Below are 23416 nucleotides of genomic sequence, written 5' to 3'. Positions count from 1 at the left end.
AAGAGTCTGGACCTGGCCTCCTACCAGGGCATCTCGTTGATGGTGTGGTCCACAGTCTGCCTTATATATCCTGGGGCTGTGTCTTGGAACATGATTATGCTTAGAACATATTGCTTAGAACACGTTTATGTTCTAAGCAATCTGAGGTACAGTCGCTAATTTAGGAGCACAAAGTATTTCCTGATTTAGTATTCTACTTAGAAGGCCATTTGAACCTTGACAAACGTTTGTGAAATAATTTTCAAATATTTGGGCCTGAAGCAGATAATATCCAGGCTCAGTGGCACACTCCTATAGTCCCAGCTACTTGGGAGACCGAGGCAGGAGGATTACTTGTGCCCAAAAGTTGAATCTAGTCTGGGCAACATAGCAAGACGCCATCTCCAAAAATATATTGCATGAGCCAATAAATTCACTATTGAAACAATAAAACAGATAACGTCAAAACCGGTTACATGACCTTTTGTCAGCTCATGACTCTATTGTGCATTTAAAATTGCTATACATTATTTGTTTTCCTTCACATTTAATTTTCTAAATTTTCTTATTCTCCCCATGTTAAATCATAGTATCTTCCTAACTATTCAGTATTTGGCTTTGTTGGGCTTTGTTGTTGTTTGAGACAGGGTCTCACTCTGTTGCCCATGCTGTAGAGCCGAGGTGTGATCTCAGCTCACTGCAGCCTGGAACTCCTGGGCTCAAGCAATACTCGCACCTCTCAGTCTCCTGAGTAGCTGGGACTGCAGGCATGCGCCTCCACACTCAGCTAATTTTTGTATTTTTTTTTGTAGACAAGGGCTTTCACCTTGTTGCCCAGGCTGGTCTCGAACCTCTGGGCTCAAGCCATCCACCGGCCTCAGCCTCCCAAAGTGCTGGGATTACAGGCGTGAGCCATTGCAACCAGCCTTGATTTGTTGTTTTTTAAGTAGCAGGAGTAATTTCTTTAGCTGAAATGTAAGCATAGAGGTTGGGGCCTGTGTGCTAACCTGTGTTGTGTTTGCAGTTGTAATTTAGATTCGAGAAGTGGTTTATCCTTTGACTGGAAAAGAAAAGTAGCTGCAGTATTCCCCCAGCACTTGATGAGAGCATGCCGTATGCCAGGCTGTGAGGCTCGAGAGACAAGCAGTGGAAGAGTTGCGGCCTGTTTCATCTCTGGATTGTAAATCTGAGCCTCCTTCTGGCCCCTGGAAGGGGACAGCATCACCATGGAATGGTGTGTCCCGTTGCCTGTTGGATCTGTCTCCATCTTCACTCAGACAGAAGGCTATAGAAAGATGCCTGTGACTTCAGGTGGCCTATTTGGCTGGCTTCTTATTGATTCCATAATCTGGGGTATCCACTTAGAGATCCAGAAACGAATACATCCAAACTGCCTTCCCAATCAGGGGGCTGGAATTCTCTTTCATCTCAGCAGGAAAAGAACAGGGTCCAGGTCCCTTAGTAAAGACAGGAGCCTCGGTACCAATCAACCAGATACTAAAAGGGATTTCCCACAGAAAATCATTCTGTGCCTCTGCTTTCAGCCTTCTGGAAGAAAGTATTAGTAATAGTAGCTGGCCTCCCCTGAGCCTTCATTACAGCCAGGCAGTGCTGGGAATCCTATTTAACCCTCATGACAACTCTAGAAGGTAGGCACTCTTACCATCCCCATTTTAGTGTTGAGGAAACAGGCCCAGAGAGGTCAAGTAAGTTGCCCAGAGGTACCCCAGGTCAGAACCGAGCAGTCTTACCCAAACCTGATCTGGTAAATCCAAAGAAAGCACCTGTCCAGGATGTGGTGGGAATGGGGACAGATAAAACTGTGAGTTTGGGGAGAGGTTGAGATTTGTTTTGGCGAATTCCAAGGCGGGAAGCTGTTAGGCACCGCTCACCACTGGGCGTTAAGATGCTTTGCAGAGGGCCGCAGGGGGTGGGCTCAGAGAGGAAAGGGGTTGTGCACAGGGCCGCACAACTAACACATGGCAAGGATGAGGCACAGGCATCCCCGGCGAGAAACATTATGCCCATTTGAAAGAAAAGTTCAAAATAGGATATATTTTTATCTTGACTCTTTCACCAGGATTGAAGGTCATATCCTCACACAGAATAGCCTCCCTTCCTTTCCTTTGTATGGCTCAGCCTTTTCTGGGACAAGATATTGTCCCCACCAGTCATTTCCTCTGTCTGTCCTCTGTGTTGAGCCAGTAGCCTAGGAACCCAGCATTCGATCCTGTGCCCCGCCTTAGGATTTCTCTGTTCGACTCCCCTGTCTCTGTGTCAGAGTCTCAGCTCCCTGGCCTGTGAGCCTGAATGCTACAAATAGACCATAAGCTCTTTCAGAAGCAGGATTGTGTTTTACACACGACCCTCTCCCCCGCCACACACACGGTGTGCTAAAACCCAACAATGACTATTAATTTTTCTGGATTGGATGAGGTAAGATGGTAACTTTTTTTTTAAACTTTGTAAACTGGTTCAAGGACGATTAAAAATGATTTGCCTTGTGGGGTTGATGAGGATACCATTACATTCGTATTTCTAAACGATATTCCGGCATCAGAAACCAAAGGGCATCTGATTTGATAGATCCTGTGGTCGGACCCAGGAATCTGCATGTGTCCCATGTGACTTTTCTGCCCACTAAAGTTTGGGAAGCACAGCTTCAAATTGTTACTGATCACATCCTATAAAATCATAGCATAAATGACTATCTAGCTCTTACTCACGGTGCCCACTGCAGAAACGGTCCTACCAGTGTTGATGAATATTTATACGGTGTTGTTTTTCCTGCAGATTCCTAACCAGCATAATGCTGGAGCCGGGAGCCACCAACCTGCAGTTTTCAGAATGGCCGTGTTGGACACTGATTTGGATCACATTCTTCCATCTTCTGTTCTTCCTCCATTCTGGGCTAAGTTAGTAGTGGGATCGGTTGCCATTGTGTGTTTTGCACGCAGCTATGATGGAGACTTTGTCTTTGATGACTCAGAAGCTATTGTTAACAATAAGGTTTGTATCTCAACTCTTTTCTGGTAAACTTAACTGCCCAACTGTGTCTCAGTAATCATCTAAGTATGTGTTGCATTGTTCTCTGTGGAATGTAGGTTAAGCATTGGCCTGGGCCCTGATGGTGCTCTCGATTTTTCTCTCTTTTCAACATCACCTCCATGATTTAGTGCCTTTCTTATTGCTGGCACCAAGGTTCTGAACCCCTGCCTCAGCTCAGGCACTCCCCTCAAGAGCTCCAGTCCACATATGGATCAAAGAGGCCGTTATTCTAAGATTACAAGGCAAGGGCATTGCAGGGTGTTGCAGACTTAGTATTCCAGATTTTGCGAAACATTTCCACAGTTGTTAAAAAAAAAAACAAAACCCATCATGCATTTGCTGCAGTGATGGACGGGTGTGATCACCTGCCGGAAGGTGCATCTTCAGCAGCAGGCAGGGAGCTGGCTGCCGCTTTGTCCTTCTCCGAGACTGTCGGGACAGCCTGCTGACAGCTGCTGGGGCAGGAGGAATGTGCTGCCCATGGGCGCTGCAGTTCCTGCTTGTTTCGTGTTTGGAGATTCGGTGTTGCTGAACTTGCAGAATCCCAGTCAATTTTGCTTACCAGTGGTTGCTATGTATCAGTGCAGGAAAAATGGTAATCTTTTTCCACTCTCTACCCAGAGTTAGGGCAGAAGAAAGAGGTTTGTGGGAAAAGATGAAAAAGATTCAAGCAGGCTAAAAACCAGAGCAAGAAATGCAGAAGCAGGCAAGGCCCAGAGGAGAAAGAACTCGGAAATGGCACAAGTTAGAGCCTCTCAACAATCTGTTATTCAGAAGATATTTTATGTGTGTTCCTTAGCCAGTGAAGAAGACTTAGAGGAATATACACATTTAGCTCCCTACTAGATATAATTAGAGCAACTCTTTGTAACACTGTTGAATGCTCTTAAAAATTTGAAGTTATGGATTCTACCAAATAAGTATAAAGTCATTTTCATGCTGAAAATGTTGAGAAGAACTCTCTGTATGACAAGCATGTATTGTATGGGGGCAACATGGCTGATTTGCATATATTTTATTTGTGATATAATATTGCAATTGATCTCCATTTTGAGGGCACACACTATATCATTTTTAATGTTTTAATGGGTTTTCGTTGTTGTTGTTGTTTTTGAGACAGAGTCTCATTCTGTTGCCCAGACTGGAGCGCAGTGTCACGATCTTGGCTCACTGCAACCTCCGCCTCCGGGGTTCAAGCAATTCTTCTGCCTCAGCCTCCCAAGTAGCTGGGACTACAGGCATCCCATGCCTGGCTAATTTTTGTATTTTTTAGTAGAGATGGGGTTTCACCATGTTGGCCAGGCTGGTCTCGAACTCCTGACCTCAGATGATCTGCCTACTTTGGCCTCCCAAAGTTCTGGATTACAGGTGTGAGCCACCACACCCAGCCAATATTTATTTTTAATTCAAGTTCTTCATTTGTAATTTTCCTCACATTCACTCAGCAGTTACTGTAGATGATTCTGTTTCAGTTCTTTTTTAAACCATGCTTAAAAGAACTAAGTAACTCTACACAACTGTGTCAAACTGGTGGCTTTTTCATGAGATGGGGACAAGGTCTTACTCTATTGCCCAGGCTGGAGTGCAGTGGTGCAGTCATAGTTCACTGCAGCCTCCGATGCCTGGGCTCAAGCCATCCTCCCATCTTAGCCTCCCGAGTAGCTAAGATTACAGTCATGCACCACCACGCCCAGCTGATTTTTAAAATTTTTTTGTAGAGACAGAGTCTCACTGTGTTGCCTGGTTGACCTCACCTGGCCTGAAGCGATGCTCCCACCTTGGCCTCCCAAAGTGCTGGGATAACAAGCGCAAGCCACCATGCCCAGCACAGATTGGTGGCTTAATGGCCACAGAACTGCTTTTCTCACAAAGATACAGTTTTATTATTTAAATTCCATTATTCATTTTGGTGAGAATATCTTGACTCTTCCACTTGTGTAAAGCAGAAGACATATAAAGTGTTAATTCAGAAACCGTGTTGAAAAATGATGGTCAGCCAGGAAGAAGAAAAACACGAGCCGTGTTGTATGTGGAGGCCCCGGTGTCTGGGTGTAATTCTCGTTCGTTCTGTGAGGTGAGGCAGATGAAGCCATTTCGTGGTTCTGCTGAGCATGGTCTTGGCAGTGTTTTTGGGAGCCTCACACTGTGCCCCTTTTGTTAACTTGCTAGCCCTCCCTTTTTCTTTTCCTGGTTAATGAAAGGCACTCCTCCGTTCATTGGCACTGTGCCTACCGTAATGTGAAACAGGCTGTTACTGGATTTTAGTGATGTTAGAGACTGTTTTCCAGATGCTTCCTTGCGGTGTGGAGTTGCCTTTTTTGTTCCTTGAGATGATGATCTTCTTTGAGACAGTGGAGTTAGGGGGAATTTTAGACACAATACATCTTTTCCATAAATCATTATGAGGAAGAATTGACCTTTCTTTCTGTAGCACACCCTGCTGTGGAGGCTCCACTTAATCAAATATTTAGAGCCTCGTTGGTGTTCATTTCCTGTTCAAAGGGAGGAAAAGATCCTCTGCCGAAGCCCTTCACAGCTGACCGGGTACTTCTGTGAGAGTGTAGAAGAAGGTAGGCTTCCAGGCTTGTCACTGAGTCAACGAAGGGAGCAGGTGCCTCACATGACCTTCACAGAATCTCTAACCTGCTCTTGGGGAGTGGTCAGTGTGCTCCTGGCGTCTGAAGCCGATCCCCATGGAAGCAAATGTCACCCTTAACAGTGGACATCAGTGACCAGCTTTGCATCTGTCACCTCTTTTCAAGCCTTTCCCTTTGAGTCAGCAAGCACTTAAGTCGCAAGTGCTGAGTCGCATGGTGGGTGTGGACCTTTGTTGCTCTTTGGGGCCACCCATCATTTGACCCATTTCTGTTTGGGGCGTTCTTAGGTGCTCAGAAGATGATTTGATTAGGGAGCTGGTACAGACGGGCTGTCCCATCAGGTGCGCCCACCTGTTGGAGTCAGGAACTGGTCACGCGAGGTGGGGGCCCAGAGGCAGCCGGGCAGTCTCTGCGAGGTGCCCGGAGCATGATTTGTGGTTTTGCTCCTGCCACGTGGCTCTGCCCTGGCTTTCTAGGCCACGGGAGGGTCTGTGAGCTGCAAACTCCCCTTTGAAGAATTCCCTTTTTGTTTAAATTAATCAGAGTTTGGTTACTGCGATGAAGAATCTTGACGGACAACCCGGGGAAATGATGAGCATGTTGTAATTTCTAGTCCCTAAAACATTCCTGTTTAATTATGCTTTAAAGAGAAAGTTAATCTGTCATTTTTCTTACTTACTCCACCACAGTGCCTTGTTTGCCTCTCTTCTCATTAGACACAATTTAAGCCATCTACTTTCATCTTTTGAATGTAAAACAATGCATTTTTAAGCATCTGTAGTATAGTACCAAATTATCTCAGCAGTAAGAGCGGTACAGTGTTTTTTTTAATATTTAGTGATTTGTCTGGAAAAATTAAGGTTTTTCTTCGGATTTCATAGTCTGCTTAGCTCATGATCAAAAATGGAAACTTAAAAAAAATGTTTATGCATACTTAACTGGGACATTTTGGTAAGTTACCTTATTTAATAGATATGAGAGGTTAATAGTGATCTTATTTAGCTGTGTGGTCCACTTATTTGACACGTATTAAGCACCTTCTGTATACAGCCAGCAAACCCAGATGTGGCCCAGTCCTCATGGAGCCCAGTCTAGTGGCACAGACAAATAGTCATGTGACTGTAAGTCACCAGGGTGCCACGCATTGCTTGACAGGGTGAGATGTCCAGAGGCCTATGGAAGAGGGATGGGATCAGCTCAGGAAGGGCAGAGCCGGGCAGCTGGGAGATGAATGGCGGAAGGAGTTGAGCCGTGAAGAGTTGAGGGTGACTGTCCAGGGGTGACCCGCACGTGCAGAGCCTCTGGGTTGGGAGCTGGCAGAAGCACAGCGCCAGAGCTATGGGCCTGCAGAGTTCGGGGGAAGCCAGGGTCTGCAACAGCCCCTTCAGCATATCAGCTATGTCCCAGGAGGGTGAAAGCTGATCGGTGTTTGAAGCCTGGTGGGGTGAGCCCATGTGTATTTCGAGATATCAACATAGAGAATATGTTGGGCACAGCATCCCCGCTAGGAGGCCTGACTGCATCCCAGGTGAGAGATGGAGGAGCTTGGCTTAGGGCTGATGGGAGACCCTTCTCCAGAACATCCCCTTTGTGACCCTGCAGGACCTCCAAGCAGAAACGCCCCTTGGGGACCTGTGGCACCATGACTTCTGGGGCAGTAGACTGAGCAGCAACACCAGCCACAAGTCCTACCGGCCTCTCACCGTCCTGACTTTCAGGTAAGCTGTGACATTGAAGGGCCTGGGAAGGTCACTCCCAGCTTGTGTGTGACATTGGATACAGGTGTGTGTCACCAGGTTCTCAGCATTCAGGAGTCTAGTCAGTGGCTCCAGGTGGGGTCTGAGCTGCTCATATACATGGGTCTCTAGGTGCAGAGAAGGCCAGCGTGGCCCCTGTGAAGGATGACATGCACATTGGTGGTGTTTCATATTTTTCTCAGTTCTTGGAGGTTTGACCCTTTGCTGGTTAACACCAATGGAATAATATGAGTGAAAGCATCATGGGGCCTCTGATGAAACTGATTTTTTTCACTACAGAAATAAATAAGGTATAAATCTTCCTACTGTTACCAAGTCAATATGCAAAAGCAATATGCTGCTTAAGAACAATCCCCCCTCCGTTAATCAGGGAGCCACTTGCACTGAATAGATGCATTTACCTCACAAAGGTTCTCGTCCATACCTGCTCCTCGGGTGCACTTAAACACTTGTGAGTAGACGGCCCACAGGAGCATGGGAGTGATGAATTGGAACCACCAGCAGCTGAGCAGCAGTCAGAATAGGAATCCCTGCCAGCGGAGGGTGTTTCGTTGGGGGGAAGGCTGGTGGGCATACTGATAAGGAGCCCTTTTTTGGAGGATAAGCAAGTTATAAGACTGTCTTAAATCCAGGTCCCTAGGGGGTAACCATGAGTAGTGTGTGGAATATTATATCTTCTTGGATTGCAGCCTTGCCCCTTCTGCACTTAAAACATCGTCTAGCTTTCCTTTCGATTTTCCTCTGCAAGTTGCTTCAGCGCCACTCCCCTTGGACACATATGTTTCATCCGTTTTTCCCTGTAGTTAATTACATTCCCACCTTTTCCACAACCTTCTTAGCTCGACAGGCATTATTTATCTTGATGCTGTTTTTATCAAGCTGGCACAAAGGCTTCCGCTTCTCCTTTTAATATTTCCACACACAAGCCTTCTCCTCCAGACCTTTGCCATTTCTTGCCGCATGCCGCTGCGCGTGTACCCTGAACACCCTGTGTTTCTGCAGGATTAACTACTACCTCTCGGGAGGCTTCCACCCCGTGGGCTTTCACGTGGTCAACATCCTCCTGCACAGTGGCATCTCTGTCCTCATGGTGGATGTCTTCTCGGTTCTGTTTGGCGGCCTGCAGTACACCAGTAAAGGCCGGAGGCTGCACCTCGCCCCCAGGGCGTCCCTGCTGGCCGCGCTGCTGTTTGCCGTCCATCCTGTGCACACCGAGTGTGTAAGTGTCGTCTGCCCGAGGCATCTGTATGCACGTGAGAAGCGATATGACACCCCCATGTCGCCTGGGTTCCTAAAACAGGCTCCCTTTATGTACCCATCTTGGTTCCAGAGCTGGAGAAAGTCTACTCCACAGTATACTCTAGAAATAGAAAGGACACTACATAAATACCCTGCCAGACATTTGAAACAATTCTGTCTGGGGCAGAGACATCTCTTGTGAAAAAAAAATGCAGAGCACCATATTGGTGGAGACTGTGTGATAAGGTATGGTGTGATCTCTGGTGATACTTTCTGTTTAGCTTCTAGGATAACACCAGCTGTGAAGGCACGGATGTTAAATATTGCCGGACTTCGGGGTCTAAAGTTCAGAGGCTAAGAACTGTTCTTCAGTGGAGGGTCTGATGCAGTGTTTCTGTGTTCACTGACAGCTTTGTGATTTATAAAATCCTTTCTTAGGCTTAACATGCTTGTTATGAAAACGCTGTGACATCAGCTGGGCTAGTACAACAGTTCCACTTTAGGGATGAGGGAACGGCCTGGCAGGATAAAAATTTATCCAGGGTGAGGAGCAAGTGGATGTCGGGCAGGACTTAAATTCTGGGCTTCCCAGGCCTCCACTGAGGAGATGCTGATGTACTTGGTATTGAACTGGAAAGCGGTGCCCGCACTCTGCTGGGGAGCTGCTGGTGAAGTCTCTCCACCCTCCTCCACCTCACCCTGATCACCTGGGGGAGAGGATCACACAGGGTGAGGTGGAGGAGGGTGGAGAGACTTCACCAGCAGCTCCCCAGCAGGGTACGGGCACCGCTTTCCAGTTCAACACCAAGTACATCAGCATCTCCTCAGTGGAGGCCTGGAGGCTGCGTCTCCATCCCATCGCGCTGCCTCTGTGTATTTGGAATAGGCTGTGCTGGGATTTCACTAGGCATTTGTGAAGTTGTCAGGAACCGCCCCCTGCACCACCATGTGGACCCTTTGAAAATGCAAAAGGCAGCATGTTTGCTGAGGGACAAGATTTGACTGGAGTCATTCAATCTGTGAGCACGAAGTGCCTAAAATAATCACATACACTTTATTACTTCCCTCACAGTAGACTTCTCGTTTCTTAGGGATTGAAATATCTACATTTAACCAATTGCATGTTGCTTCTTGAAGTTTCAAGATGCTGAGCAGATGTCCTGTTTTTAGCATCTGACTTTAGTAAATTGTCTATTCTTCAGTATCAAGAGTGTTGTGGAGTTGTTATCACACCCTCCTCCTGATATCTTTTTAAATCTTTGTTTTTTACCTCAGCAAATTCAGAGAACATTAAGGGCTGAATAGGCTGGGGACTGCTGTGTAAAAATTTAGTTATAAGCTCTTTATACATAACTGTGACCGAATTAGACTTTGTTTCTATCTGAGTTCTCTCTGGGACCCAGATATAGTGCAGCCATTGATCCTGAATAAGGGACTGGAAGAGAGGGATTCACTGGAGAAGTACTGATTCTGTCTTCCTTCTCGTCTAATTTAGCGTGATCTTAAAAGCAAAATGAAATACTTGAATTATTAGCCAAGGAAAGTTTTCTTAAATTCTCATTTTAAATATTCAGAAGTTGATTTATAAAAAGGTTTCAAGTGCCAACAAGTATAACTGAATGTGCTTACACACACGTACACACTCACACGCACACATTCTCTCTCACACACACGCACATTCCAGGTAAATGCAACCTGGGAACATGGTAATCTTGAAACTCCACATTCCAGATGGTTAAAAGGAAACTGAGGCAGACTAGCTCTAGGAGGAAAGGGAGCATTTGAAAAACCTCTTTCTCTCTTCCCCTCCCCACCATGACATCCATTCAAACTCAGATTTGAAGAAATACTTGTGGATAATTAAGAGTTAGCATTGTAAGACAGATATTTTGTACATTTACCTTTCAGCATTTCTGCAGATAGTATTCAGTTTCCTTCTGTCTGCATTCCCCTGTTACCTCCTACCCTGCAGTTAAAAATTCCAGCTTTAGGCCAGGCGCAGTGGCTCACACCCGTAATCACAGCACTTTGGGAGGCCGAAGCAGGTGGATCACTTGAGGTCAGGAGTTCCAAACCAGCCTGGCCAACATGGCGAAAAACCGTCTCTACTAAAAATACAAAAATGAGCCAGGCATGGTGGTATGCCCCTGTAGTCCCAGCTACTCGGGAGGGTGAGGCAGGAGAATCACTCGAACCCAGGAGGCAGAGGCTGCAGTGAACCAAGACCATGCCACTGCACTCCAGCCTGGGAAACAGAGCAAGACTCTGTCTAAAAAAAAAAAAAAAAAAAAATCCAGCTTTAAAAACATACAAAGAGTGGAACACCCAAGGAAATGGGTGGCAGGCGAGCTCCTCCCAGGTGTTGACCAACACCGAGGAGCCAGCCCCACTTTCTGGCTGGCTGGGCCAGCGGCCTGAATGCTGGCCTTGGGCACAGCAGCCCCAGCCACATTGATCCCTGTGAGATGAGGACAATGGGGATTTGGTTAGTAAACTGCCTCAGTTTACCCCATTTGTCTCAGTGTACATTTATTAGGAGACAGTAATAGCAGTATAGGCTCCTGCAGTTTTAGTGACATGAATTTCTTTTTTTTTTCTTTTCTTTTTTTTTTTTTTTTTTTTTGATACACAGTCTCACTCTGTCACCCGGGCTGGAGTGCGGTGGCACAATCTTGGCTCACTGCAACCCCCACCTCCCAGGTTCAAGTGATTTTCCTACCTCTGCCTCCCAAGTAGCTAGGACTACAGGCGTGCACCACCACATCCGGTTAATTTTTGTATTTTTAGTAGAGATGGGGTTTCACCATGTTGGACAGGCTGGTGTCGAACTCTTGGCCCCAAGTGATCCACCTACCTCAGCCTCCCAAAGTGCTGGGATTACAGGTGTGAGCCACTGCACCTGGCCTAACATGAATTTCTTTATATTAACATTTATATTAATATGTTTTAGGTCTTTATCACTCTCCAGCATTTCACACTGAAAATGATTTTTCCCACTGCAAATAAGCACCTGAATTTTCCAGTCTTCTAGGGTGATCAGCCATCTAGTGTGCCTGAGATTGAGAGGGTTCTGGGACTGGGGATTTTCCATTTTAAAGCAACGACAGCCGGGCACGTGGGGATGACTTGGGCACCTCACAGTCTTGCCCCCTCCTGGCCTCTGCTTGGCAATGCTGTAATTGCAGTCGGTGTTTTGTGCTCCTCAACTCATGGAATGTCTCTGTTTTTCTAATGAACCACCGCACATTGCTTCAAGTGGTTTGTAGACACCCAAACCCTCTGACAGGCCAGTCCCTACTGCAAGGAGGAGAGCCTGGGAGGGCCACACAGCCCCTGGTCTGCTGGTGGCTCTTCAGCTCTGTGTGGCCATTAGCAGGAGGACCCCAGCGCTTCCCTGAGGACAGAAGTGGCTTGTGTGGGCTTTCCTTTTTGTTTTCCTCAAAGTGTTGGGGAAGATTTCACTTTGTCTGAATTCCAACATCAAGGAGAGAAGCTCGGGCCCCCTTAAGAGTTCTGCCTGTAGCCAGGTGTGGTGGCGCATGCCTGGAGTCCCAGCTACTTGGGAAGCTGAGGCAGGAGGACTGCCCAAGCCCAGGAGTTTGAGGCTGCAGTGAGCTATGATCAGGCCAGTGCACTCCAGCCTGGAAAACAGAGTGAGACCCTGTCTCTAGAAGTAAAAAATTAAACAAAATGTTTAAAAAGAGTTCTGTTTGTCTAATGAACCCAGACTTTAACCCAGAAGGAATCGGGAGGGGAAACCTTCCCCATCCCCCTAATTCCTTTTCATGGCCCCCATGCAAATTGTACCTACTGGGGAAACAATGGTGCCGCCTGCTTTATGGATTCAGAGGGATTGCGGTGATTTCTCCAGAAAACTCTGAGTGTTTCACAGTATTTGTGAGAAAAAAAATAGCCTTTGTAGAAAAGTTTGCCTAAAAATACATATTATGCAAATATCAGAAAAGGAAAAGAAAATGTTTTCTTGCTTATGTACATTCTCAAACAGTGATTGGATACAGTCCCTCTCCTTGGGTAGTTTTTTTAACATTCTTTTAGTGAAATCTCTCTTAATTACTATGCCAAAAAAATTCATTGTAAATACTAAATGCTCTTTTGCTTTAAAACACTTCCCATACTTTAAAAATTTTGTTTTTCTTTATGTCAAGGAACATAATGTATGTTGCTCAAAGTCGTGGGATGGTCTTCAGCAATTAGCAGAAAGAAGCATTTCTGTAAAAATAAGCTTTTGATGTTTAAATTTCATTTTTGGTGATTCTTCAAATCTCCACTAGCCACCCAGATAGCAAGTGGTTTAGGCAGCCTGGCCCTCCTGGCCCCTAGGCCTAGTATTTTTCCAAACCACTTCCTTCCCCCTCATTCACCTCACTTCTCCTTGGTCTCTGACACCTGCTCCCCCTGTTTCCTGTGACCCTGTTGTCTGTGGTCCCCTTCGGACAGGCTTGTCTGGATTGGCTTTTATTGCTTTCTCTTCTCTAAAGGGTTGGGATTCCAGTCCATCCTGAGGTGCTGTAGATAGTCACAGCTCTGAGATGCTCCTGTCTCCTCTCATGTCCTCCTGGTGTGAGGACCACAAATCCAGGATGCACCAGCTGCCTCCTCACTCACCCGGGGCTGCAGAGATGATACCTGAGCTTCTGCGTCCTTTGTCCTTTGCCTTTCTGCTACTCCTGTTCATAGACATACCCCATAGGACCCACCAGGGAACTCATAGTCAGCTGCACCCACCCTGTACCAGGCTCTGTTCTGTGTGGCTGCATCTCTGACTATTTTACTGTGTCCCTGATGGAGTGAGTTTCCAGCCCTGAGTATTCCAGAGCGCTCATTGCATATTCATTTCATTCATAAAGCAATTGGATTGTTCCCCTCCAGCATACTGGCATACTTGTTCCAGATCTGTTAAGCCTTTGTTTTGTCCCTGGCTTCCTTCTCGGTAGTGTTTGTGTGTGTGTGGTGTTCACTGGGTGGATTTATCAGCTTATTCAATTTTCCCAGCCATCACCTGACACCACGGGCTGCCACGTACCAACCATCAGGAGGTCACAGTTACAGTGACGAATGGTCCTCGGCATTTCATGTATAACCGATGTAGGGGAATCTGCTCCTAAAAGACATCCTGTTTCAGCTATTGACTGCACATGAACTTGAGAATCATATGTAAATACAGTAATTTCGTAGTCAGTGTATATTTTCTTATCTTGATTTATAGAAGAGTCCTTTATTCTGCAGCTCATATATCACATCCCCATCCTTTGGGAAGGGATTAACCTACCAGCCTTTAAAGCGATACCTGGACAATCACAGCAGAAGCTTTGGTTCATGTCACATTCAGGTGCCAGTTAGTAAAGAATCCCACCTAAACTAGTCCAGTACCCCTGGGGGGAATTCTGTGTCTTTCATCACCGTACAACATTGGGAGAACAATTACTGGAATAATCAGCCTGAAGAAAGAAACACATAGTTGATATTGCTTCATTCTCACTGAGGAAAGGAAGGGCAGAGTCACCATGTGGAAAATGTGGGAAAGAAATGGCAGAAATTGTATTCTGTTCTCATCCTAGTTGTTAATCACTCTTGAAGCATTCAGCTTTCCAGGTTAACCCACTTAATCAGTTTGGTCTGAAGGGAAGAAAAAAGAGCAGAGGCAGCTTTGAAGGATTACTCCTGTGTCTTTTTCTATCGGCAGGACGGCTTTTCACACTTCCCTCACACCTTTATGTCCTTCATGTTTCCGATCACATTTTATTTTTTAAATATCATGACCTTTGAGCTGATAACATTTTCCAATTGAAAATCCACTTTGTGACCTCAGAAGACTAAGTCTTTGGAGCTCTTGGGTATCGTGTGTTAAAGAACACAGCTTTTGCGGCACATGCATATCGCCGTCTGTATCCAGCAGAATAGCTAGCAGCAGGTTCAAACCAATCCAGTGTTTTCTTGAAGCAGTTAAGTCAAGTCCTACACCCAGAAGGGAGGAGAGAACTGATTGTAAGATAACACCAAGCGCTATTGCACAGCTACATCGTGTATTTATTTTAATAGGTGGCAGAGTCTAGGAAGTTTCTTGTTTTATATGTCTAAAGAATTTGGTTTTGGCTAGGCACGGTAGCTCACACCTGTAATCCCACCACTTTGAGAAGCAGAGGTGGGTGGATCACTTGAGCCCAGGAGTTCAAGACCAGCCTGGGCAACATGGTGAAACCCCGTCTCTACAAAAAATACAAACATTAACCAGCTGTGGTGGTGTGCGCCTCTGCTCCCAGCTATTCAGGAGGCTGAGATGGGAGAATTGCTTGAGCCCAGGGGGGTTGAGGCTACAGTGAGCCAAGATCACACTGCTGCACTCCAGCCTGGGTGGCAGAGTGAGACCCTGTTGCAAAAAAAAAAAAAAAAAAAAAAGTTATGTCTCCTAAGTTTAGGATTTCCTTAAATGTGTTTTATGTAATTCTTTGTTTTCTTCCCCCTTTTTTAAGGTTGCTGGTGTTGTCGGCCGTGCAGACCTCCTGTGTGCCCTGTTCTTCTTGTTATCTTTCCTTGGCTACTGTAAAGCATTTAGAGAAAGTAAGCATTCCGTTTGCCTTCTTAATTTTCCACCTTCTTCATGTTTTTGTCCTGTTGAGCAGTGTCTTAACACACGGGAAAGAATCCATCTATGTGAGTGTGTCACTCTGAGGGGATCTGGGCCAGAGGATGCATAAACTCTCTTTAGATATGTATGTCTATTTGTGCCATTGCTTTTTCCATAATGCAAAGCTCTGACACTGGTGTTCACACTGTGGCCTATCCTATTAGGTATTGAGACCAAGAACAGAAGCAGCAGCAGGATTGAGTTTTGCCATTTTATTTCCTGCAAAATTATAGGATTGCGAACGATTCCAGGACAGGCTGTCCTGTTTTGATGTTCTAGGTATTTATTGCCCAGCTATCCTTTCATAGCTTCCAAAGGTGGCTTGGAAAGAGCCAGGGAGATTTTTCATACACTGTCCCTCCTTCATCCCATCCTGTCCAGACTGAACCCAGGCTCAGGCCCTGTCTTGGAGCACCTGCGACTGCCCTAAGGCACAGCAGAAAGGTGACCCCAGTGGCCCTAGCCTGTGCCAGTGCCCACTCAGGGCATGGTTACACCTAACCACTCCCACCCCCTTTTATTATTATTACCTTATCATGCCTGGATAAAACCACCACTTCTTCCCATCGCTCATCGGTTTTCTGATACATTAGAGAGTTTGGGGACAGCTGAGCAGAACACCTTCAAGTATTGAGAACGGTGGTGGTAACTTTTCTTCCTGTAACTTAGCAATAATGCACTTCAGTCTCTTCCTGGGGTAGGGGTCTCCCCACCTATGATGATTACAAATCTCCCAAGAGACACAGGCACCAGAGACCTGGCGAGGTTGCATCGGCCGGCCCCATAATGAATTCAGCACCATCGTGTGACTCTTCATGAGACAGTGAATCAGTAACAGGACTGGGAGGGAGGGGACCCTTCACTACCTCACTGTTAACGTTCACTACAGATAATGGTTCTTCCTTTTCAAAAGTTGGCAATTAAATCTGAATTTACAGATACAGATAACAGTTTATCAGAAATCATATTTTTCCTGAAGAAAATTTAAAATTAGGAGTTGTGGGCCTGGTGCGGTGGCTTACGCCTGTAATCCCAGCACTTTGGGAGGCTGAGGTGAGCAGATCACTTGAGGTCAGGAGTTCGAGACCAGCATAGCCAACATAGTGAAACCCTCATCTCTACTAAAATTACAAAAATTAGCCAGGTGTGGTGGCGTGTGCCTGTAGTCCCAGCTACTCGGGAGGCTGAGGCAGGAGAATCGTTTGAACCCGGGAGGTGGAGGCTGCAGTGAGCCGAGATTGCGCCACTGCACTCCAGCCTGGGTGACAGAGTGACACTCCGTCTCACAAAAAAAAAAAAAAAAATAGGCGTTGTGGCTTTTCTCAAAGACAACTCTAAAGTTTCTGAAAGTGCCATTTTATTGATGTTAACATAATTTTAACTTATCCTCCCTTAAAGTCACTACTCCCTGTTCTGAATGGATTTCAAAGACATCAGAGTGATTTTTGAGGAAAGTACTAAACCTTGATAGATTTAACGTGTGGGGGACATCATTTAGGAGATATGATAGAACCTGTCACTACTTCTAAAGATTGCTCTTGTGAAATAATGAAAAAGCTATTATGATACTAAACACTCTTCCATCGAGTGAACAGATACATGTATTGGCCTCCTTTAATGGCGTATTCTCACAGAAAAGTGAAAAGGCTAGACATTTTATATTCTTTTTCTGGAACCTTTTACTCTTCTTTTTTCTGTTTTAATTCACAAATTTGTATATTAATATATATTACATATATATTTTTGATGCATTTGTAAATTATAAAATTATTTCCAAATATCCATACAAAAGATACTTTTTAAATAAAGCTTTTGGCAAGAAACCAACACCAAAGTTAAAGGTACTTAAATGTGTGATGGCTGTTCCATTATTAACACTTTGACTCATGAGAAATAGGCAAAGTATATTTCAATACTGACATAAATATATTAACTGTAAGTACCAACGTGACCTTTCTTTTTTGTCCGGTAACATTTTTTTAGCATTTATAATGTTTATTTTAAAATTGGAAAGAAATTATGAGGCCTTTAATGTTAAATTTGTAGATGTTTTTGAGATTGTTAACCTGGGCATTTTTGCATTTGCAAACCGATAGCAGTGGTAGATGTGGCTTCCATAGAAAGCTTTTTAAGATGACTAGATTTTGACTTGGTTGAAGTTACTTGGGGCAGTTAAAAGACAGATAGGTGGACTGGGAAGCCTTTGAAGAATGCTTTCTGTTGACCTCTTGTCTACAAGCTGCCCCGTCTTCGTGGGATCTGTTCTCTTGTTAACATGAACCCTCTTGAGGAAAAGGAAAGCGTTCATTTAAATGGAGCCGATGGAGTCGCCTCCAGAGTGGTCTCTGGGCCTTTGCAGGCACCAACAGCTTCTTCGGTCTTTGGAAAATACAAAACTACAGTAGTTTGCATCTTATGCTCATCCAGGCTTTGGTGTCTTGACCCTGAAACTGATTGTTGGGCGTGCATTTTGTGTCCTTCCTGTCCCCTCATGGTGTCCACCTGCCCTGGCAGGCTTTGAGTTATGGATCATCACAGTTTTTCTCGGCAGTGTAAAGCAGAGGGTTTAAAACACCCATCCTCGAGCTGCAGTTCCCATCATTTGGAATTGGCTTTCACTGCTATTTTCCATTCCCACTCATCGCTTCCAGATTTCCGACAGAATGATTGGATTCTGCCTCAATTCCATCACAGGCCTGGAGGCACAGAGCCATGTGGATTCTTGAGAGAGGGCCTTAGACACACTGTGACCAGCTTACTTGGGGGAGTCCCCTGTGTCCCACATGTGAACAGGTCTCTGACCCCTCCCCAACAAGGTGCTGTGCCCTGAGACCCACCCTCTGTCACTTCAGGACCTCAGGACTGGATGCCTATCCCCGTCCACCTCGTTCCCTGGCCCGGCGACATCAGAACAGCCCCTCACGCTGCCAGCCCATCTCTCCCCTCCTCCTCACAACTCCCAAAATTCCCTTTGTCTGAGCAACCCCAGAACCGGAGCTAGTGAAGTCTGCTGGAGCCTCTTCTAGTCTCTTAGCAGAGGCACTGTTTTTAGCAACTTTTCTGTTTCTGATTTTCCATACTCCTTTCTAAACATGCGAAGAATAGAATGTGCTTCTTTGTTGATAGATTACAACTCTTTGGAATAATCCTTGAACATCATGTTAATGATCAGTTCAGTTCGTAGGGTGCTTAAGAGTCTTTTTTAGGAGGAGAAAACTTGCTGCAAATTAATAATACCTTTACAGAGAAGAAGCAGTAAGAGCCCCATATGCAAAAATAATTCCGGTTAAGGTGTTCATGAAAAGCCATGGGTTTCTGATTCTGTTCTAAAATAGTATAAAGGCTTATTGATTTTAGTCATTCATTCCATCACCAATAGTAATCAAACTTTAAGGGCGTTTCTTATACCAGGTCAGGTTTCCGGTGCTGGGGATACAAAGACTAGAACAACAAAGTTCATACCCCTGAGGGGCTTACCGTAACTCCAGTATATTTTGATTAAAATAAAGCTTCCATGATTCAGAATGCCTACAGAGCAAATATTCTGGTTCTCCTTCCTTTCCTGTTGACTTTTTCCTTCCTGTACCCCTCATAGCAGGCACTCAGTAAGGATCCTTTCTTTTCATGCTGTGTTTATGCAGAATGGGAGGCCATGGCCTTTGTTCTACTTACTTCCTTCATCTTCTATTAAATTTCCTTCAGTACAACAAAACAGAGCTCTTGATCCTAATGAAGATTCAGGTGTATATATATATATATTTTTTCATTTGGATCAAGAGCTTTGTTCATTTGGTGTTTGAGATATCTTAAACAGTCGCATGTTTATTTATTTATTTATTTCGAGACCAAGTCTTGCTCTGTTGCCCAGGCTGGAGTGCAGTGGTACAATCTCAGCTCACTGCAACCTCTGCCTCCCAGGTTCAAGTGATTCTCCTGCCTCAGCCCCCCAAGTAGCTGGGACTACAGTCACCCACCACCACGCCCAGCTAGTTTTTGTGTTTTTAGTAGAGACGGGGTTTCGCCACATTGGCCAGGCTGGTCTTGAACTCCTGACCTCAAGTGATCTGCCCACCTCGGCCTCCCAAAGTGCTGGGATTACAGGCTGAGCCACCGTGCCCAGCACTGGTTTTTTTGTTTGTTTGTTGTTGTTGTTTGAGACGGAGTTTTGCTCTTGTCACCCAGGCTGGAATGCAGTGGCACGATCTTGGCTCACTGCAACCTCCACCCCCCAGGTTCAAGCGATTCTCCTGTCTCAGCCTCCAGCCATGTTTTTATTTTACTCTATGTAGTCAGTACAAATTGTACAAAAAGCTGAGTGGTAAACACATGTATTTATTGTCATTGCAGTGATGATTTCTTGTTCCAAGTGCACATGTCTATAAATGTTCAGCAGAGAATAAAAACTAACTCTTTGGTGGTAGACAAGTCATTTTTTATTGAGATACAAATAGTAATGCTATTTAATGTTTAAATTTCAGGTTTAAAGTAACCCTGGTCTTTGTATTTTTGGGATCTGAACATAAATTCAAAGAAAGGCCTAATATCAGAGGAACAAGTTTAATATTATAAGGAAACAAAAAATTAAGTACTCTGAAATTAATGATTCAACTAGTTAATAAATTCTTTCAGAGAATACTTTTTTTGGTAACATCATTAACTTTTTTTATGGATGGGACGTCTTTATTATAAAGCTCTGGACGATTTTTAACTGCTTGAGTTTATTCTGTCCTAACCTCTGGAATCCTAGTATTTTCAGAAAATGAAAAATGTACTCACATAACATTTCTGGGGCTCTGCCTTTTTTTTTTTTTTTTTTGGGTGCGTAAATAGAATGTCTAGCAAGATCTTTGCAACAGAATTTTTTTAAAAGTAGATGTCCTCATAAAGGAAGCATACATTTTCTTTAAAAAAACAAACAAACAAAAAACACTAGTGAGATGAAATCAATGGCACACTGGGTATTACTTCTGAATGCCCAAAACAAAAAGTGTTATTCTTACAATGAGGCATCTTGTATTTACATCTCTCCTAAAGCCTGGTATTTCAGATTGGAAACAGATCATCTCTGCACATTAAACTCGCTAGAATAGCCAAAACAATTTCGTTTCTAAACTGATACCTTAAAATACTTGTCTCATGGGAGTTAAGACCAAAAGAAGAAATTTATTCTCATTTATAGTGGGGAGAAGAGAGTCTTTTCCAGAGGGGGATGGATTTTCTATATACCTAGAACAACCATTTTAAGTTCTAAATTCTTACTCATAATATCAAAGGCAGGATCTCAAATCTCCATTGTTCTTAAGCTGTATAGCTCCCCTTAAGCTGTGTAGTTCTATAGCTGTATAGTTCACCTTAAGCTGTATAGTTCAGGCACTAAAATGGGATAACTCTTACTCTTGGGATATCATTGCCTCATATTTTCATTCTGATTAAAGACACCTGTTTTTCTTTGACTTAGAATCACACTGCTTATAAAATAGGGCAGTTGGCTAACTCATGTCCGATAGGACGCTTGGTTTTCAATTTGGGGCCATTGCTGACTGCATTCTGACGGTGGGAGTCATGCAGATTCTCTTTTCCCCGTTTCTTTGGTTGCTTCATTGCTTGATTTTCCCCCAAATGGACTAGTGTTTTAGAGCAGCAAGCCTGACTTCTTTCATTCTGTGCATAGAAGCACGGCTTGGTCGTTCCAGCTTTTGGAACGCGAATCTGATGCTCATTGTGTTGCTCTGGCAGAGAGAGAGTCGCGGCCACCTGTCGGGGTGGCATGGTTCCCACACACAACATGACGTGCCAGTTTTGAGTGGTGGAGATGCCAGGCATAGAGTGGTGAAGAGGGGTAACTTGTACAATGTGATGCTTTCTCTGAAAGGAGATCTTCCCACTGGAAAGGAGTGCCAAATCCGAGGCACATGCTTCATTAAATGGATCACATCTGCTGGCACTTGTGGGTGTTAGCACTGACAAGTGTCTTTCTGTCATTGCATTTTTTTCCCTGTGCTCCCTTCACTCCATTAGCCTTTGCCTCCATTTACCTAAGTGAGTGAATTCTCTTAGATGCTAGACACAATATACTGAAACGAGAAGAACATTGCCTAGGCACGTCTCTGGTCAATTCTGGATCGTAAACTATTGATGTTTGCTAATGCTGCATAATTATCCTAGAGCAAGTTGTCTTCTTAAAAGATGAGAGAGGCAGCATGGTGTCCAAATGGTTTTTGTTTTTTTTTTCCCATCCTCTCCTGGGTCATTGGTATTTAAAATGTAACAGTCTTGATGGAGAGGAGACGGAGAATGCTGGGGAAGAGTGATGTCCTCAGATGTTACATAGAACCATGCACAAGTTAGAATTTTAAATCTGGGGAAGATTTTTCTGAATAAAAATATTTATAAGTGCAGCTGTGTTGGAGGTGACATCTGCCACTCAGAATTTATTTGTACTGTTTTTAACAGTTACTTCTAAATTTAAAATGAAAATATTGATTTTCTCCATGGTTTTTAAATATTTCTTAAGTAATTTTTATTTATTTATTTATTTAATTTATTTATTTATTTTGAAGAAGAATATCTTAATGATGGCGATTCTTCCAGTGTGAAGGGGTTCAAAGATTAAATTAAAAGTGAAAAAGACCTGAATTCTGGCAGTATTTGTCCACACTGAGCAAATGATTAACTTTTGGGTATTAAATTACATCTCATAATTGCAAGAAAAATGTAATATAGTAAGACTCTGATAGACATAGAAATAAATGAAACTATTTATTGAATCAACAGATGTTTATCGAGTGCCCACTATATGCAAAGTGGCCTACTATTACCTGTCTCAATTGTCTTATTAAAATGCTCACACTTGGAAATAAAATAATGGTTTGCATTTGTTACTGTATAAGAACATAGCCACAAAAGCACAGAGTCTAAATTCCTCTAGATTATATGTTGATAACTATTAGCATTAGTCACCTTCACAAACTAAGGCTTAAAATACATCTTAATTTGGGGAATTATGTGGGCAGAAGTTTGATGGAGCAGGTCATATTTCCAGAAGTCCGCTAGCCTGGGCCATCTAAACACTCAGAGCTAGTTTTTCACTTGAATTTTTGTAAGGCCTTTTTTGTTCACCTCCAGAACTGGAAACATTTTGTCAACACTGTATGGGCTGGCCTTGGTTTATCATTCATGCACATATATACTGCGTATATATAAAGAGGACCCCTTTCATTTATATGAAATGGTTTTAAAATATTAAATTAAGCTTTCCAATTTAGATTCTGGGAAACTCAAAGTGTGTGTGCATGCTTAGTCTTATAACTGGATAAAATATTGAGTGGCAGCTGGGCACAGTGGCTCACACCTGTAATCCCAGCACTTGGGGAGGTCAAGGCGGGAGGATCACTTGAGCACAAGAGTTTGAGACCAGCTTGGGCAATATAGTGAGACCCCCTTTCTTGACAAAAATAAAAATTTTTAAAAATTATCCAGGCCTGGTGGCATGTGCCTGTGGTCCCAGCTATTCGGGAGGCTGAGGCCGGAGGATTGCTTGAGCCTGGGATGTCAAGGCTCCAGTAAGTCATGATCATGCTACTGTACTCCAGCCTGGGCAAAAGAATGAGACCTTGTCTCAAAACAAAAATATACCAAAAATTGTTGAGTGACTAATCTGGTAGGGATTGGAGAAAGAGTTGGCTTTAAATAGGCAAACTCATTTCCTATTTTCTGAGTTTTCAAGGACAGAGCTGGATACAAACATAGCAATGTGCACATTATGTCATCTGTGAGCTGGGTCTTTGATCACATGGTCTAGACACTGCCATGCAATCGAAATACCACAGGAGCCATATATGGCATTGAAAACTTTGAGGTAGCCACGTTATAAAAAGAAACAGGTGAGATGGATTTTAATAATATATTTTATTTGCCTTGATATATCAAAATTATAATTCCAACATGTAATCAATATAAAAATATGAAAATGTTCACATTTTTTTTTCATACTAAGCTTCCAAAATCGGTTTTGTATTCCACACTAACAACACATCCCACCTGGGATTCAAGCACTCGTTAGCTGTAATGATTACTTTGTTGGATAGTGGTGGATCTAGAATGTAGTGCTCACTAGGTTTATCTCTGACCATTGAGCTTTTGCCTTTGAT

At 44.0% G+C, this 23416-nt stretch overlaps 1 protein-coding gene across 4 annotated transcripts in view; it reads left to right on the top strand.

The window, feature by feature from the left end:
• Positions 1-23416, top strand: part of TMTC4 (transmembrane O-mannosyltransferase targeting cadherins 4) — a 70168-nt gene that overhangs the window by 3309 nt on the left and 43443 nt on the right. For 2 of the 4 annotated variants that reach the window (XM_034936918.3, XM_063595850.1), the window contains 5 exons: positions 1004-1213; positions 2773-2988; positions 7227-7342; positions 8384-8600; positions 15112-15199. In XM_034936918.3, coding sequence (XP_034792809.1) covers positions 1211-1213; positions 2773-2988; positions 7227-7342; positions 8384-8600; positions 15112-15199 — 640 coding nt within the window. In that variant the 5' untranslated portion in view covers positions 1004-1210. Of the gene's footprint in view, positions 1-1003; positions 1214-2772; positions 2989-7226; positions 7343-8383; positions 8601-15111; positions 15200-23416 lie in introns of those variants that run through there. The other 2 variants (XM_034936919.3, XM_063595851.1) reach the window with 1 other exon arrangement.

The sequence above is a fragment of the Pan paniscus genome, chromosome 14 (assembly GCF_029289425.2).
Source record: "Pan paniscus chromosome 14, NHGRI_mPanPan1-v2.0_pri, whole genome shotgun sequence".
In the NCBI taxonomy this organism is placed as follows: Eukaryota; Metazoa; Chordata; class Mammalia; order Primates; family Hominidae; genus Pan; species Pan paniscus.
The sequence above is the reverse complement of the archived record's forward strand: the minus strand, read 5'-3'. Positions and strand labels throughout refer to the sequence as shown.